The sequence below is a fragment of the Panthera tigris genome, chromosome A1 (assembly GCF_018350195.1).
Source record: "Panthera tigris isolate Pti1 chromosome A1, P.tigris_Pti1_mat1.1, whole genome shotgun sequence".
Taxonomy (NCBI): domain Eukaryota; kingdom Metazoa; phylum Chordata; class Mammalia; order Carnivora; family Felidae; genus Panthera; species Panthera tigris.
In genome coordinates this window covers 157,654,993-157,671,016 of record NC_056660.1, presented here as the reverse complement: position 1 = coordinate 157,671,016, position 16,024 = coordinate 157,654,993, and the positions used below count along the sequence as shown (strand labels likewise).

Sequence of the window (16,024 nt, the reverse complement as noted above, 5' to 3'; positions counted from 1 at the left end):
CATATGGCAATTTTATTTGCTTAATTTCAAAGCTATAAATATTGTTGAAAGCAGGGTCTGAGTCAACTCACATTTTAATTTTCTTGGTACTCATACCAGGCCTTACACATGGCAGGTGCTCAGTAAATATTTACTGAAGACATGAATTCTCAAATCAGTTTTGTTATCTTGCTCACTCTGTATCTTTTAGATGCATCCTCTTCTTCACTAAATTTCACATAAAGAACAGTGCTCGGTTTTACCATATACAGGTTATTTGGGCATGGTAGCACCAGATCCCTAAATGCTTACTGAGAACCAAACGAAAACCCAGGTTGTAATGGGTCTTCACCGAGCACGCATTTTTCATAAAAGAGACCCGACAGGCAGTGAGGCCCACATACACTTCATGTCTGCTTAGGTGTGCTTACCTTGTTATCTGGTTTGGCAGATGCTGCAGCTATATCAGCAACACCTTCTCTGCCAGCAGAAACTGCATCCTGTGATTTAGTCTAGAGGGGATAAAAAGATTAACAGAACTAAGTATCTTTGAATGACTGTTTTCAAGATCAAGCATTTCAAGTATCACTACTGAGCCAGTTATAACTATCATGGACACAGTGCTGAGGAAAAGGTTACTAGCTTCTACTACACATAGTACAACAGTGGGGACCACATAAGGCTGGACTCAAGAGCTACAGAGTGCACGCAGGTATACAAATTTTGAAGGGGGCCAGGTAGGGACTGTGATAAATTGTTATAAAGTTGTAGCCAATTGTTGCCACATAATCTGATGTTTCAAGAAGCTGGAAATTTGAATTTTATGTGAAACATTATGACTTGAATTGTTGGCAACGCATTAAAAAAATTTTAGTAATACCGCAAGCCAAACAAAATAGAATAGAACAAAACACATAATGGCTGCCTTTAAGTGATGAGCCACATTTGTGTAACCACCTTCTATCAAGTCCCTTGTCAAGCAGGTCTACTAGATGTCTTCTAAGAGCTCTCAATGGAAAAGTTCTTCTCATAAGTGTTTATTCTTCAAAGAGTTGACCTCCATTAGCTGTGCATGGAATCTATTTCTGATTTTTTGGCTCTATAAATTCACCTCTTCTACAACGAAATTCTAAACATGTCTTTCAGAGTTCCATGTAAAGAGCAGATCATGCAGAGCATCTGTGCTCCTAACTCTGAGAAGAGGGCCCAGGTGGCAACCAGTACCCCAAGCTTCCTGTCCATGAGACACCAGAGTCTGCTGCCTTTTAGTCATGACTGGGCACTGCTGGGCAGTGGAAGAAGGCTGGACTGAACTTCCCCTCAACCAATCTGATGTATTTCTTGAGCTTTCCAGAGCCCCAAGTTTCCACAAGGTTATTTGCAAAACCAGTAAAATGAAAGCACCAAATCCTTACAATACAAGGTATGTTCAGCATAGCTCCAGAGATTCAACTACACATGTCCATATAGATAGAGGACGTGCATCTTATTCTCTAGTTGATGGTAGTGTTTTCCTATCAATCTGAGAGGTATACCTTTGGTTTTGTTGATTTCTCAGATGTCGACTGCTCACTTGATCTGGAAACTGCTTTTTCATTATGAACATGCTTGCTTTCTGTATCTGATGCATGCTTGGGTAGGCTTTTTGGCTGAAACACACACACCACACTGTTAACAACACAACAAATATTGATGCTTTCCTCTATGAAGTGCGAGCGTTCATAGGACATTAATAAATTGCAAATCCTGCTACTGCCACATGGTGGTGCCATTTTAGCCAGAAAAACAAATAAATGAGAGTTCAGAATTTTATCCCTCACACACACAAAAGGCTTCACCTATCTATTGATAACAAGTCTTAATGATGATCACTTACCTCTTTGTGTTCCCTTGGCTTTATTTCTTGGGTTTTTTTCTCAGGAACCACAGATGGCTGTTAATTTCAAAAGATAAAATCTCAGTTACATTATAGTCCTTTCTTTTATTACTTCCAAACAGGCTCAAGAACAGAACTCCAAATTAGACCCTTCTGCCTCTCTTGGGAAAGGCTCACTTAGAGGAATACACATGTGCTGCTTGTCAATAGTTATTCTACCAACAGCATGATAATGACAATCATAAGAGTAATAAAAAATTAGCATTTCATTTAGAATGATTTTTCAAATAGGTATGTACCTCTAACTTATTGGCTGTTTTTCACAATTCATACAGATCATTGTAAACACAAGTCCATTCACAGAGATGTCACATGATCACTGTGACCTCTGAGTTTGTTGATTGGGAATCCTACTCTAGATTCTTTCTTTTAAAAATCTCCCTTTGTAGGGAATGAACATGGTATTTCTGCAATTTAATGATTTATATAGTCTTTTCTGTGTTACAAGTCAAGAAGGAGATACCACCAGAAACCCAATTCTCTTGAGATTGTGTAAACAACCAAATGGAACAGCAGATGATTTCTACCTTGCAGCTCAATTCTTCCTCTATAGTGGACTATAAGATTATCATTCTGAGCGGTCAACCCAAAGGAGCTACATACAATCAGATAAGTTCACCTTCCACCCAGATGACCTCCCCTTGCCTGCATTTAAAGGACATCTCTGTGCTTTCCCACAGGAAGCCTTGCAGTCTTATCTGAGTATTTGCTTAAGCATGCTTGAAAGAAGTAATGTGCACCATCGTATGTAGGATAAACATTTGCCTGCAGACACCCTGGGGTCCATCTTCACATGGATACAGATTGGCTTTCAGTCTAGACAGCCATGAGTCAGGGAAGACACTCCCAAGGGAAAGTCAGAGTTGTCTCCTGAGAAACTGGAACTCATTCCACAAACTGAGATAAGACTGTTAAGATAAACCTAGGATCCTCTTAGCAAAGACTCTCATCTGTAAGTCATCTAGGTGCTGGGTTCAAAAGACATTTACTCTTGATGTCCCATTTTTAAAGTAACTGGATACTCATTACCCTTTGTCCTTTCTCCTTGGTTCCTACTGCTTTTTTTAACAATGACTTCAACTATAACAAAAATCTAGACCTGAACAAAATGCCTTCTGAAATCTATTGTTTTCATTTACAAAATAAATTCATTTTAATGTATGGATTTAATGTTATAAGTATTCACTTATGCCCTATAAAATGTTTAAAAGGGTAATCCAAAATTAATTAAATTAGCTGACAAAAAAATCCTTTTACCATTCAGTAGCACCAATGGAGTAAATTGGTTATTCATTATTATTGCTAAGAATCCAAACAACTCACTAGTTGACTTAAATTACTTACCTTAGTTGATTGTGACTTGTTTTCAGGTTCTGTTTTTGCAGCCTAAACTCAGAAAAATAAAGAAAAGAGGGAAGGAATTACAGAAGAAAGGAAATAAAAGACATAGTTTATAAAGTTTAACATAGATTTTCTTCAACTAAGAAAGCTTTCCAAAGGAGATGATTTTGATCTAAATATAAGCTTTCTAAGTTTACTATCCTTTTCTTGTAATTTTAACTGTTTAGATAAACACGTTAAGTACACTAACACTCTGCTCTTACTTTTAGATAGCAATTTACATCTTACTTATGTGTACCAAAGATATGTAAAAATTTATTACTACAAACACTGTAGCTAATATATAAGCAAAACAAAATAAAAATCTTCATCCTTCAAAGCCAATGATATGACTGATCTTTGTGTGAAATACCACAGGTTTTGGCTGTCGGTGTGAAACAATGGGATGGTGACAGAGCCAAGGAGAACAGAAAGCAGTGACATTTAGTTTTAGTGCCAGAATATGAGCGATAGGTCACCAAGCCTACCACAAAGTCCGTGATGGGTGAGCTCCTGAAGATCTCAAACTGTAATTATTAGTGCATGCTGAGCAGATGAGGCGACCATTAGCAAACAGAAATGTCCCCTAGTACAATGAACCACGTCACCTGTTTTTTGGGTCTTTTCTTGCAGGGGGAATGCTGTCCTTCCATCTGTTTGCTGATTGGAATAGCCTAATACAAGAGCACAGCCCCAGGTGTGATTTTATTTAATCTGACAGTCAAATAAGTATCATGTATCATTGGGCTAAATGTTTATATCGAGACTCGTTCTACTCCTCTACTGCATCTACTCCATGCGTATGTATGTAACTCCAAGAAGTGGTAGGCACTAAAATTCTAAAGCCTCAAGCAAATATTGCAATTTGGATTTACTTTTTTTTCTGTGATAAAAATCTATAAAATCGCCATTAGTAAAACTAACTTCTGACCCCTTTCCTTCAATTTCTCTGTGTACAGGCTGATTGGGCCATTTTCTTCCACCTATATTTATAATGCTTGATTATGACCAAATCAATAGTCATAAGTACTGTCAAATTTTTTCTGAAATTTTACAACAATCCTGTAAATAGTACATAGATTTTTTTTTTAATTTTTTTTGTTTTAACATTTATTTCTGAGACAGAGAGAGACAGAGCATGAACGGGGGAGGGGCAGAGAGAGAGGGAGACACAGAATTGGAAGCAGGCTCCAGGCTCCGAGCCATCAGCCCAGAGCCCGACGCGGGGCTCGAACTCACGGACCGCGAGATCGTGACCTGAGTTGAAGTCGGACGCTTAACCGACTGAGCCACCCAGGCGCCCCTAGATTTTTTATGCACAATATAATCTAAAGTTCTAAGAATGCTTCAGAAGGTCTCATTGTGACTTAAGTCCTTTACTGGAGTGTTTTACTCAGTTTTACCCAACCAAAGGTCATTTGTGTCGAAAAATACAATCCCTTAAGTACATACATGCATTCTTGGTATAGGCAAGATGTGAAAACTGGAATAAAACTGGATTAAACATTTTTGAACTTTTCAAAATGAAAGATGGAAAATTAGGCCTAATATTTCCTGTCATTTCTTTCCTTTTTATCTATTTGGTGGTGTTAACATAAACTCCTATTTTTTATCCTATTTGAAAAAGCCAACACCAAATACCCTCTTGATGTATCATGGCTTGTGCTTCAGCCATGAAAATACAAACATTCCTCCTATAACGAACGGACCCTCATTATACCAACATACATATTGTTTGAGAAGGAAACCAAGTTCATAACCACACAAATCTTTTTAAAGGAATTTTAATTTGGGATCCTTTCAATTAGGATCTTTGTTAATTAGTTTCTGTATTTGCTACTATGCTTTTTGAATTTATGCAAATGAAATTTATTAATGATTATTAAGGAAAACAAGCAGCTGGTATTGTAGTGGTTTAGATCTATGAACAGCTTCTACTTTGTAATTTGTCAATCAAGATGTTGCAAGGAAGAACTCTACAAAACAATTAAGAATTTATGCTCACACATGTAAGTAGTTTATAATGGAATATTTTTATTAGTAGTTGCTAATACATTTCCCAAATTTATTTTTGGTGAAGGTGGTGGTGCTTAACATAATAGTGATGACAATAATAACTAATGCTTATTGATTACCTCTTAGTATCAAGGACTGCTCCAAACTTTACATATGCCAACTCAGTCCTCATAATAATTCTATGAGGGAGGTATCATCATCATCCTATCATCATCATCTCCACTTCAGGGATGAGAAATTTAGGTACAAAGAAGTTAAATAACTTCCCAAGGATACCCATGGTAGAGCTGGGGTTTTGTGTTCTCAATCACCACACTGTACAACATTGTCTCTCCAGTGTTAGACAGCTCCTACTGGGCATCTGCTGTAGGACAGGCACTAATACCCTTAATGTTTGTTTTCTTACACAGGCTTGTGAAACATGTACTATTATCCAAACTGTACAGATAAGGAAACAAAAGCCAAGATGTGTTTCCGAATACCATGGCTGATATGAAATGAGATTCCACACCAGGCCATCTTTTTCCATTGTTCATGCTACATAGTCTTTCAGGGATTTTATCCTGATTAGAAATCTGACCTTCCATCTTAACTACAGCAATATGACCACTGATTCTAATGCACCAGGGGCAAGAGAGAAAGAACTTAGATCTAGACATATCCTTCCTCTTCAGAGGTATATGGACTTTTATTTGAAAGGTATGGAACACAGGATTCAGTATAGGTATTATTTTGAATTAACATCTTTTTTCTAAAAGCTCAAAATATTTGAAAAAATACACTCAAGTTCACATTCACAAAAATCTTCAAGAGAAGGCTAGTATAAATGTTATGACACAAACATCACAAAAACATTGTAACTGAAATCCACCAAGAAAGGGAGTTGATGCCAAAAGTGGTCCTGACTCAGCCATTGGTGATATTTCATCACCAAGACACTTATTTTGGTCTCTCCCACTTTTTCCCTACTTTCCCCTCTCTCTCCTCCCCTCCTCTAGTTCTGTAGGACTTCCAGGAATTCTCGTGATTAATCCTTAGCAATGGTTGAAGGGTTTGTGGACACTTGAAATAAGCACTGGTCCTCAAAACGAAAGTCAGGGGCAATGGATCAGAGTCAGGCAATGGGTCAAATGAGAACCAAAATAATAAAAAAGAAATCCTAGATTTGTGCTCTCCTTTCTTTAATTTTTCATGGACTCTGAACTCAATGATAATTTGTTATTGGTTGATGCTTTTCTGATAGTCTGAGATAAGTTTTTTTTAATATTCTAAGATTAAGCTTGGTCTTCGTAAATAGTGACAATAGATGAATAGATCAGGTAATGTATATTTTGAAAACAATTTAAAAATTCATGTAAAATACTAAATAAAAACAATTTTAGATTAAAATTTTTTAAGTTAAAAGAAATGCTAGATAACATTTATAAGAGATTTGAATAGTATACTTCAAGATACTTACAATGTCCTTCAAAAATAGCTGAACATGAGGAGCACCTGGGAGGCTTAGTTGGTTAAGCATGAAACTTCAACTCAGGTCATGATCTCATGGTTCATGAGTTTGAGCCCCACATAAGACTCTACAATGACAGCTCGAATCCTGCAGCCTGCTTAGATTCTCCGTCTTCCTCTCTGCCCCTCCCCTGCTTGCATGCTATCTCTCAACAATATTTGAATTAAATATTTAAACATTTTAAATACTTAAAATCTAAATATTTAAAATAAATATTTAAAACAAACAAACAAACAAACAAACAGCTCAACAAGACACTATAGGATCTCCCAAGAGCACTAAATTACAGTGCCAGTACTAAGTTTTGATATAGGATCCTACTGGGATAGCAAAGTAACATGGAAGACAGAAAGCAAAAAAACATGTCAGTGATTTTAAACAAGAGCAACTTAATAATAATGGAGCTGGGTTAGCTTTTAAGGGCACTAAAGGATACTGGCTCATAAAAATTAGTTAAGAGCTTCTTGCAAATGTGCCCGCTTTAATTCTCCACCCCAATTGTCCAAGAAACACAGCTTGAGATACAGTAACTAAGGGAGAGGGTTAAGGCAGCTTTAGCCAACTCTTCAGAACTAGGCTTACTCTATGTGATAACTCCACTGTACAGCATTCTTTTTCTACTGAAATTCCAAGAAATAATTATTAGAATAAATCCCAAATAGAGCTCAAAGTTTTATCAATAAGATGTTGTCCCATAGGACTAAAATTTCACAAACTTAAGGAAGTATCTAAAGTAACCAGTATTATGTCACTTGTTTCATATTCACTTAGTATAAATTTTCTCATTTGTACACTAAGTTTTATTTATTTTTTTTTTAATTTTTTTAATGTTTATTTATTTTTGAGAGAGAGAGACAGAGTATGAGTGGGGAAGGAAGAGAGAGAAATGGAGACAGAATCCAAAGCAGGCTCCAGGTTCTGAGCTCTCAGCACAGAGCCCAACGTAGGGCTTGAGCTCCCTAACCATGATCATGACCTGAGCTGAAGTTGGATGCTTAACAAACTGAGCCACCCAGGCGCCCCTGTACACTGAGTTTTAAATGGCTAGAATATTATAAAATAAGAATATTATTATTTTAATAAGAAGCATTCATATTCTTCACTATATCCAGAAAAATGTACTTAGCTCATTTTATAATTTAAAAACTCCATCAAGCCTAGAACAACAACAAAAAATCTCTGGATTACCTCTCTTGTCTAGATATTCTAAAACAATGTAGAAGTGCACAGATGATACTTGAGGTAAATATTAAAAGGAAAGGTGGGTTTCCAAAGATCTCTATAAATTAGGAAGAAAATGTTTACTTCCATAACTTAAGCTTGTTAGGACATATAACACATTTGTCAGTCTACATTTGTTTTGCTTTATAAAATAATCACTTAAAGGCATTCACCCAAGTACACCCTTAAAGACTATTCATACCTTGCTGTCTGTGGGATTCATACTGGAAGACTTGCTGGTGGAAGCAGAAGAAGCGGACACCTAGAAAGTAAAGAAAGAGAAAGTCTGATTCTGGTTAACCTACAAACACTTTGTCTTTCAATTCCTCTTAACCATACTTGTTCTTAACTCTACCTTGGTTTTACCTCTTCTAGAGTACAACTCCCACAAAAGTCCAGTAGGTGGTCTTGCTCAGTGGGCAAAGCCTTTACAACCAGATCAAATGGGTGCAGATTTGGGGTGTACTACTTACTAAGTAATCTTGGGCAATTTTCTGATTTTTAGTTTCCTCTTTCTCAATTTTTCTTTAGTAGATAACTATCTTATAGGTTTATTACTACCTGGTGCATAAGTGCTCAGTAAATATTTTAATTATTGTCTGCCTTATTTTTAGGAAGAACACAGACTTTAAAACTTGACAGAATTTTGTTCAAATGTGAGCTCTGCCAATTACTAGCAGTCTTAGTTTCCTAGGTATATAAAATGAGGTCAATGTTGGCTCTTTTGCAGGGTTTTAGGTATTTGAGATGACTAAATGTCTGGCATATTGTAGGTGCTTATTAAATTACTAATGCATTAGTCCCAAGATATTATAAAAGACAGAAAGAGCAGGATGTAGCACTAGAAAAGACTCAGGAAGATCAGAATTGTCCTTTCAGTGTCACATAAGCAAGAGAAGGTGGGAATGGTATTGCAAAGGCAATACTGCTGTATTTTATGTCTCATCCAGGCTCCTCCCTGCAGGGCAAGAGGTGATGATGATAATTGAAGTTTCAAGATACACCATTCCTAGGGATGCAAGGGGATGGTGGAATTAGTCCCTGCAATCTAATCACCCAAGTAGCAGGGAGTGCATATGGATACTTGCATGGTACTGACTACTAGGATAGTACTTAACTTGCATTACCGTGGTGAATATTAAATCAACCCTAGTTTATTTGGGAATTCCAACCTAGGCTCATTTAAACCTCCATAACATTTAAGTCTGTTAGGTTTTAAAGCTTAGGGATTCCATCTGGCACTTCTTAAGTAACTTACTTCTTAAGTAACAGGCTGTCAGTAAACAGCTGCTGCCCTGCCAAGAATACCCAGAGCCTGTCTCTGATGTCTGGCTCTGAGCCATTTCTGAGGCTAAGTCCCAGGGCAGGAGGAGCCCATGCTTGTTGGTTTCTTCACTCTCGCCACCCCCACACACTACCACTCAAGGTGACTGTATGAACCTACTATAACCCATGGACCGTGAACAAAATCACCTTCCCCACAGACCTCACTTACTGTAGAGTATGTTAGTGCTAATAGTAAATTACCACAATTTTCAGATAAAAGCCCAAAGTTTTAGTATACTGATTTTTCAAACAAACTATATGAACTTTATTCCTGAGCACTATTAGGCACCAATAAGGCACTCCCTCACCCCAAAATATACCACACTTGGTCACTGTAGCAGGCGTGGAGTAGTGTCTCTCACATTCTCTTTGGGATAAAGAGCTAGAAAATGTACCAAGGTAGATTTTCCCATCAAATTAAAGGACAAATACATAAATATTCATTTTTCCTTGAGATTTTTTTAATCTGTGAGAATTACTGTATCCATTTGCCACACCCCATTCCTTCAATGATTTCCCTCAATCATATAAAATCAAAGACCAAACACTCTACATGAAAGTGCTTTTTAAGCTGCAAATCCTTAGGTAAACATTATTTCTAAACCTCTATGTTTATTAAAACGTTCCTGAAATCACATAGCCTTGGAATATCCAATCTGCCTTAAGCAGATAATTAAGCAATAGCTGGATGTGATCCTCAAATCCTATAAAGAAGACTTTCAAAGCCCCCCCCCACCCCAGAACAGTAAAATCTACATGGATAACTATAAATATGCATGGAGGAGGTTATCACAGGAATTTAACTGAAGGCCTTGGCCACACCTGTGCTCAGCACAGATCCCTCCATGAAAGTTCTATCCCATCACAAAGGCACTAAACATTTTGAAAGTGAAATAGGACAGCTACTTCATGGGATCAGAAAATAAGGAAAATAATCCCACCCCACTGTGAATCCATTCAACTCCAGTGAACTGTGGTTTGTTTTATTTTCTTCTATTTGTGAAAACAATGAACTTTTAATATTTGTTATCTCTGGTGAGGGATTGAATACAGTTTCATTTTAATTCTGTACCATTTAAATTTCTGATCATGTATGTGAATAACTGATTGTTATTGAAGAGTTTATCCATAAAGCTATGACTTGAAGAACTTTAAAGATAAACCTTAATATGTGGTTTTAAACAGGTGAAGAAAAAGATATCTCACAGAGGGTAAGTGCCTTGTCAAATATACCCCAGTTCACTGGCTCCATGTGTATTTACCCAGAGTAAGTTTGTGCCAGGTACTCTGTCAGGAGACAGGAACACGGTGGTGCAATTGCTAGACATGTTCCTGTCACTGCGGAACTTTCAGCCTCATCAGACAGGACATTAATAGAATAATCACTGCAATAATTACTTGTGATAAGTGCTATAAAGGAAAATCACAGGTTCCCATAAAAACATAGACTTGGCAACCAGAATTAGTTCAGAAGATGGTCAGGACAGGTGATGCTAAGGAAGTGACATCGTCATTAAAATATAAGGGGCATCACCCAGGCAAAGGTGGGGATTGTTGGGGGGGTGGTGGCTAGAGGGGCCCTTTGAGCTGTGTGTGCCAGGGTTGGGACCTAGGCCACCTGACTTTTAAGCCAGTGACTTTCTGCTGCAGGACTACCACAGCACAGTCCTGTTAACATCTAGGGACAGCCAATTTTAAAGCACAACCATCAGGGGCATAGTCAGTTAAGTGTTCAATTCTTGGTTTCAGCTCAGGTCATGATCTCACAGTTCATGGGTTCCAGCCCCACACTAGGCTCAGTGCAGAGCCTGCTTGGGATTCTCTCTCTCTCTCCCCCTCCCTTTCTCTTTCAAAATAAATAAATAAGCTTAAAAAAAAAGCACAATCATCACTCATACATACCAAAATATCACTGTGGGATCAGTGCTGTCAGTCAGAGTAAAGTGTAGCGATTACAATACTCTCCATCTCAAATGACCGACACAAATCTCTTTACATCCAGAGTATTAGTGGTCATTTATAAACTTAAAGAATAAATCAGAGTAACAAAGAGCAGAGAAAAACTATCTTTTTATAATCATTCTCCATCTACCCATTCAACAATTGCTATTTGAAAAGGAATGAGCTAGGGGCTGAGTACATACAATGAGGAAGACACCATCTCAGCCTTCAGAGTCTAGAGTCCAGAAAGACAGACAGCAGGTTTTTGTTACAACTGAAGTGCTCTAACAGAAGCAGGAAAAGAACCCTATGTGATAAAACAAATGTTTGAGTTCTACATCAGCTTCAGGCCCGCCTCAAATAATCTTGCTGTATCATCAAGCTGCATTAAAACAAACCAATGCTGGTTAAGAGTAAATGCAACCTGGAAAAAAAAAATAATTCTGTACTTAATCAATATGGCAGGTGTTTTTTAGCATTATTCAACAAAATCTCTTTAAATCTGTTACTTGCTACAGTAACAAATTTGGAAGTTTACTGCAGTAAACAATTCCAGATAGGAAGGGAAGATGGTATGCTTTTAAGACCCTTGGAAAATAGAAACTTTCCTTTTTCACATATATTTTGCAAAGGTCTCCCAGAGTCCAGATTTTTAGCTCTCTTACCCACTCTGGACAGATTAATCTTCCTACATGGCATTCTCACCTCTAAGTTTTCCATCCGAAGTAAATCAGTGGTGACTCCTGTTGCCCACTACCTCACACTGAAATCCGTTCTCTTGCCTTCAAAGACCACCATGCTCCAATCCCTCCCCATCTCCCAAAGCAGAAAAGCAGCTTCAGGCAGCCAGCCTATCCCTTCCTTCCTCAGTGCACACCTCACTCAACGCTCCCTTTATGTTTTATTCACACAAATGCTACTGGTTGGCATGCTTCTCTTCCTAAAATATCCAAACCCCACATGCCCTTCCTTTCAGGTGCATCTCACTAGCTCTCAGCCCCAGCATTATAACCTCCAGCATTACAACCACCACGAGCAGTCCTGATGGGCATCTTCCTTGTCTACTTCCAGAACTTTATATAATCAGGTAACCACATAACTACCTCAGGAATGGTCTCCTCCACTAGATGGAGTCTCTTTGTAAGAGCTGTCTGTTGGGTGCATGCACCTGCTGACCCCACTCTTAATCATGGCAGGTTTCTGGCCATACCTTTTCCTGGATTCTGCAGGGTTTCTGCTAAGTACCAACCTCAACCATCGTGTGGCACCTGAGTGACTGCCAAGCATTGTGAGCTCACCCAGACCCTGCTGAATGGCTGGTACTGGGCAAGTTAAGGGCTCCCTTAGGAGGGTGAGGTCCTAGAGGATTTGCTCATCCGTTCTGCTGCCATTAAATCTGGCTGATGAAAAATATTACTTCCTCAGCTCCTTAGTTCTCTATTACAAAACAGAGTCCCCTCCCTTGCTTGGGGGTGCCTGAAGACTTATAGTTCTTGGCAGGTGCTGCTAGCTGGCCTCCCCAGTTCCCCTCAGGTCATCTGGCCTCGCCTTACTCTCTCCCCAGGCCCGGCTGGCAGACAGCAGGCCAGCAGATGAGTCAACAGGTGCTCCTGAACTTGACCCATCTTCCTGTCCCCACCCCTCCCTGGCAAGAATCCCCCTTCCCACATCCACCTGCCTCTGCTGTGGAGTTACTAGAACACATGCCATACATATGCACATGCCTCTTCTACCTGCTGACACACCTGCAGATCCAGTCTGAATCCCTGACCATCCTCTCCTTCATGGCTTCTGTGCCAGAGCAATTCCACAGTCTCTCATCCCCACTATAATGTTTCCTTCTGGAAGCCTCTTCCACTTGCTCCACTCTTCTCTGGGTTTTCATCTTCAGTCACAAGCCCTCTGCCTTCTCTCTTACATTGTTGCTCCCTTGGAATGCTGATTTCTCCCTTGACTTTACCATTTATTATGTGAACAATTCTCTATACCTTTTCAGCAACCCTACTTTATCACCCAACTATCTTATTTTACCTTAAAATGAGGACACTGAGACAGATGAAGGCTCAGCTCCCTGTTCCAGCATTTACTAATCCACATTAACCTCCTGTAATCCCCATTCCCACAGCCTTAGAAATGGTAGTAATACCACCTGCCTGTGGAGTTGCTGTAAGTGCCAAATGATGTAATACAGGGAACTCATTTGGCCCTGAATCACCTGGGTTAAGGCCCAGTTCTGGTTCCAGTCCTTGTCATTTCTATTTCCACCCACACTCCCAGTCTAATCATGTACCTCCCACACCTGGATTACATCATGGCCCTTCTAATAGCTCCATACCCTGTTCTCCCACCCTCTGTTCTACCCCATTCTCTAGCTCCCAATTCTTTGTCTATGGCTCCCTAGTTTATCTGGAAGAAAAAAAAAAAAGTGTACCATGTTCTCATTGTGATGAATTCATAAGCTCTCAATGGCTTGCCACTGTGTCCTAGATAAAGTCTAATGTCTTCTGCCTAAACTTTAGACTCTCCATTTGGCCTAACCTACTTTTTCCACTATTTCTCTCACCATGACTCCTACCCACATCTCCCCTCCATCAAGAACGGTGTCTTTCCTGTCTCACAGGCACCTCAGCAGGCAGCATAATTCAGTGACTAAGAGTGTAAGAGGGGGCTCTGGGCTCAAGAATGTCCGGTGGAATTTCAGCTGGCATTGAATTCATGTGCAACCTCAAACAAGTTACTATGCCTCAGTGTCCTCATCTGTGAAATGGCAACGGTACCAATATTCACTCCATTCAGGTTAGTAATAAGTGAGTTAATGTACATGAACTAGTTATAACATTGCTTTGGCCAGGTGGTAAGCAATGGGCAAATGCTAGTTAGTATTATCACCATCATCACCATCATGCTCCTTTCCTCCTCCGGGAAGAGCAAGATGAGATTCCCAGATGCCTAGGAAGACTTTTCCCTGCTCAGGCCCCTATCCTTGAAGATTTAGCTCAAGGTACAACGCCTGAATCAGCTTTAGCTCATACTATCTCCTCAACCCCTATATCCGTTTGTACTTCTCACTTGGACACTCAATCACATGCTGTGTTAGAGGGTTACTGAGCTCGTTTCTAAGTATATGTCACGTCTTATCAATGAAGCTATAAATTGATCATTTCTGCTCCCCACAGTGTCTACCATAGTGCCAAGTATATGGTATCAGGCAAGATATAAAAAATAACTGTTGATTCCAATCTTTGTTTCCATCTTCTAATTAGCCATTAAAGTTTCATTCTAACACACACAGTTTTAATACCTCTTGTTTTTAAGCTTGAATCAAGAACATAATAAATTAGAAAAATTAAGTTTCAGTCCATTGGCTTCTCAGTGGCCATGACTCCACAAACAAGCACATTAAACCTGCTAAGCATCTAGCTTCCCACAACTGGAACACCATGCACCCTACAGAGTAATTGTGAGGGTCAAGTTAGATACCAAATATTAGGGCAATTTGGGTAAAACACAAAACAAATATTAAGCATTTTCTAAATTAAATAAGTAACCGATTTTTAACTTTTAATACTAGTTCTGTTAGATGCACAAGAGAAAACCAAATCATTTGTTACCGAACCACAATAAGATTATTTAATAACACATTTCAAATAATGAAAGAAAGAAAATCATGGATTTCTTATAAGCAAGTTCTTTCCTCGCAAAACTTATAAGACAGACCTGAACTTGAACTCCACAAGGTCAGGGGGGGCCATGCCTGTCTCAGTTGCTGCACATCCCCAGAGCCTGGCAACAATAGTTGCCTAACAAGTATTTGTTAAATTATGAATTTGTGCATGAACAGACACAAGAGTATTATCTGATGGCTCAAATGCAATATTACCTAAGTTTTTACTCAATCATCAGAAATTTTATTCAAAGCACAAGTCAGAAAACTGGTTAGAGAAAACAAAATTTAAATATCTAGTCATTTCTAGCACCAATGTCTTCAACCAGGAGTTGTAAGACTTTAAAAAGCACATAAACACACAAAACCCCGAGCCACTTCCTGTAAAACACCTGGAACAAACAACGGCAGCTGAAGAGGAGCTTTCTAAGGAAAGCACTGATATTCTTCAGAAGTCCCATTTATGGACCCAGGTTACATTTTTCTTTCTGTAATGACACATTATTCACTTCAGGAAATGAATATTCAGAGGTTTAAATTAGCCTATTGTTTGCCATGCTGTCACATCATGACACACATTCTTGCAAAGTCTTTAATTATTTAGCATAATAATGGTGCTTTTAAGGAGGACTTCAAAACAGTCACCTAACAATAGTGTTTAATCAGGACACAAAACATGAATCCAATGAAACACAAACAATGGATTATCTATGAATGAAGTAGAGACTTCTCTTTGGGCGAGAACATGCAGATCTCCTTATGACACTAACTTATACCCCAGCATTTATGCAATACAAGATAAGATCCATTGCGATAGGATCTTAAGTACAACATGATGTAACAAGAGATCAGAAGAGGAAGACTATTTCTGAGATGTGTGTTTGGAAGACGGTTAGGAAAGGCTTCACAGAAGAGATTGAAACTATTATTTATTGTAGTGTGATCAACCAGCCAGGTGGGGACCACAGAATCTTCCATGTGTTAGGAAATGTGCCAGGAACTGTGACAGGTGCTTGTGTATCTGATTTCAGTATATTTTCATAAAATCCTA

General features: G+C 38.7%; 1 protein-coding gene across 9 annotated transcripts in view; it reads right to left on the bottom strand.

Moving 5' to 3' along the window:
* The window catches only part of CAST (calpastatin), a 107,793-nt gene that overhangs the window by 42,201 nt on the left and 49,568 nt on the right, over window positions 1-16,024 (bottom strand). For 7 of the 9 annotated variants that reach the window (XM_042990587.1, XM_042990617.1, XM_015536089.2 and 4 more), the window contains 5 exons: window positions 8,245-8,304; window positions 3,260-3,301; window positions 1,856-1,912; window positions 1,515-1,628; window positions 411-491 (listed from right to left, as the gene is read on the bottom strand). In XM_042990587.1, the coding sequence (XP_042846521.1) occupies window positions 411-491; window positions 1,515-1,628; window positions 1,856-1,912; window positions 3,260-3,301; window positions 8,245-8,304 (354 nt within the window). Of the gene's footprint in view, window positions 1-410; window positions 492-1,514; window positions 1,629-1,855; window positions 1,913-3,259; window positions 3,302-3,903; window positions 4,332-8,244; window positions 8,305-12,412; window positions 12,508-16,024 lie in introns of those variants that run through there. The other 2 variants (XM_042990608.1, XM_042990604.1) reach the window with 2 other exon arrangements.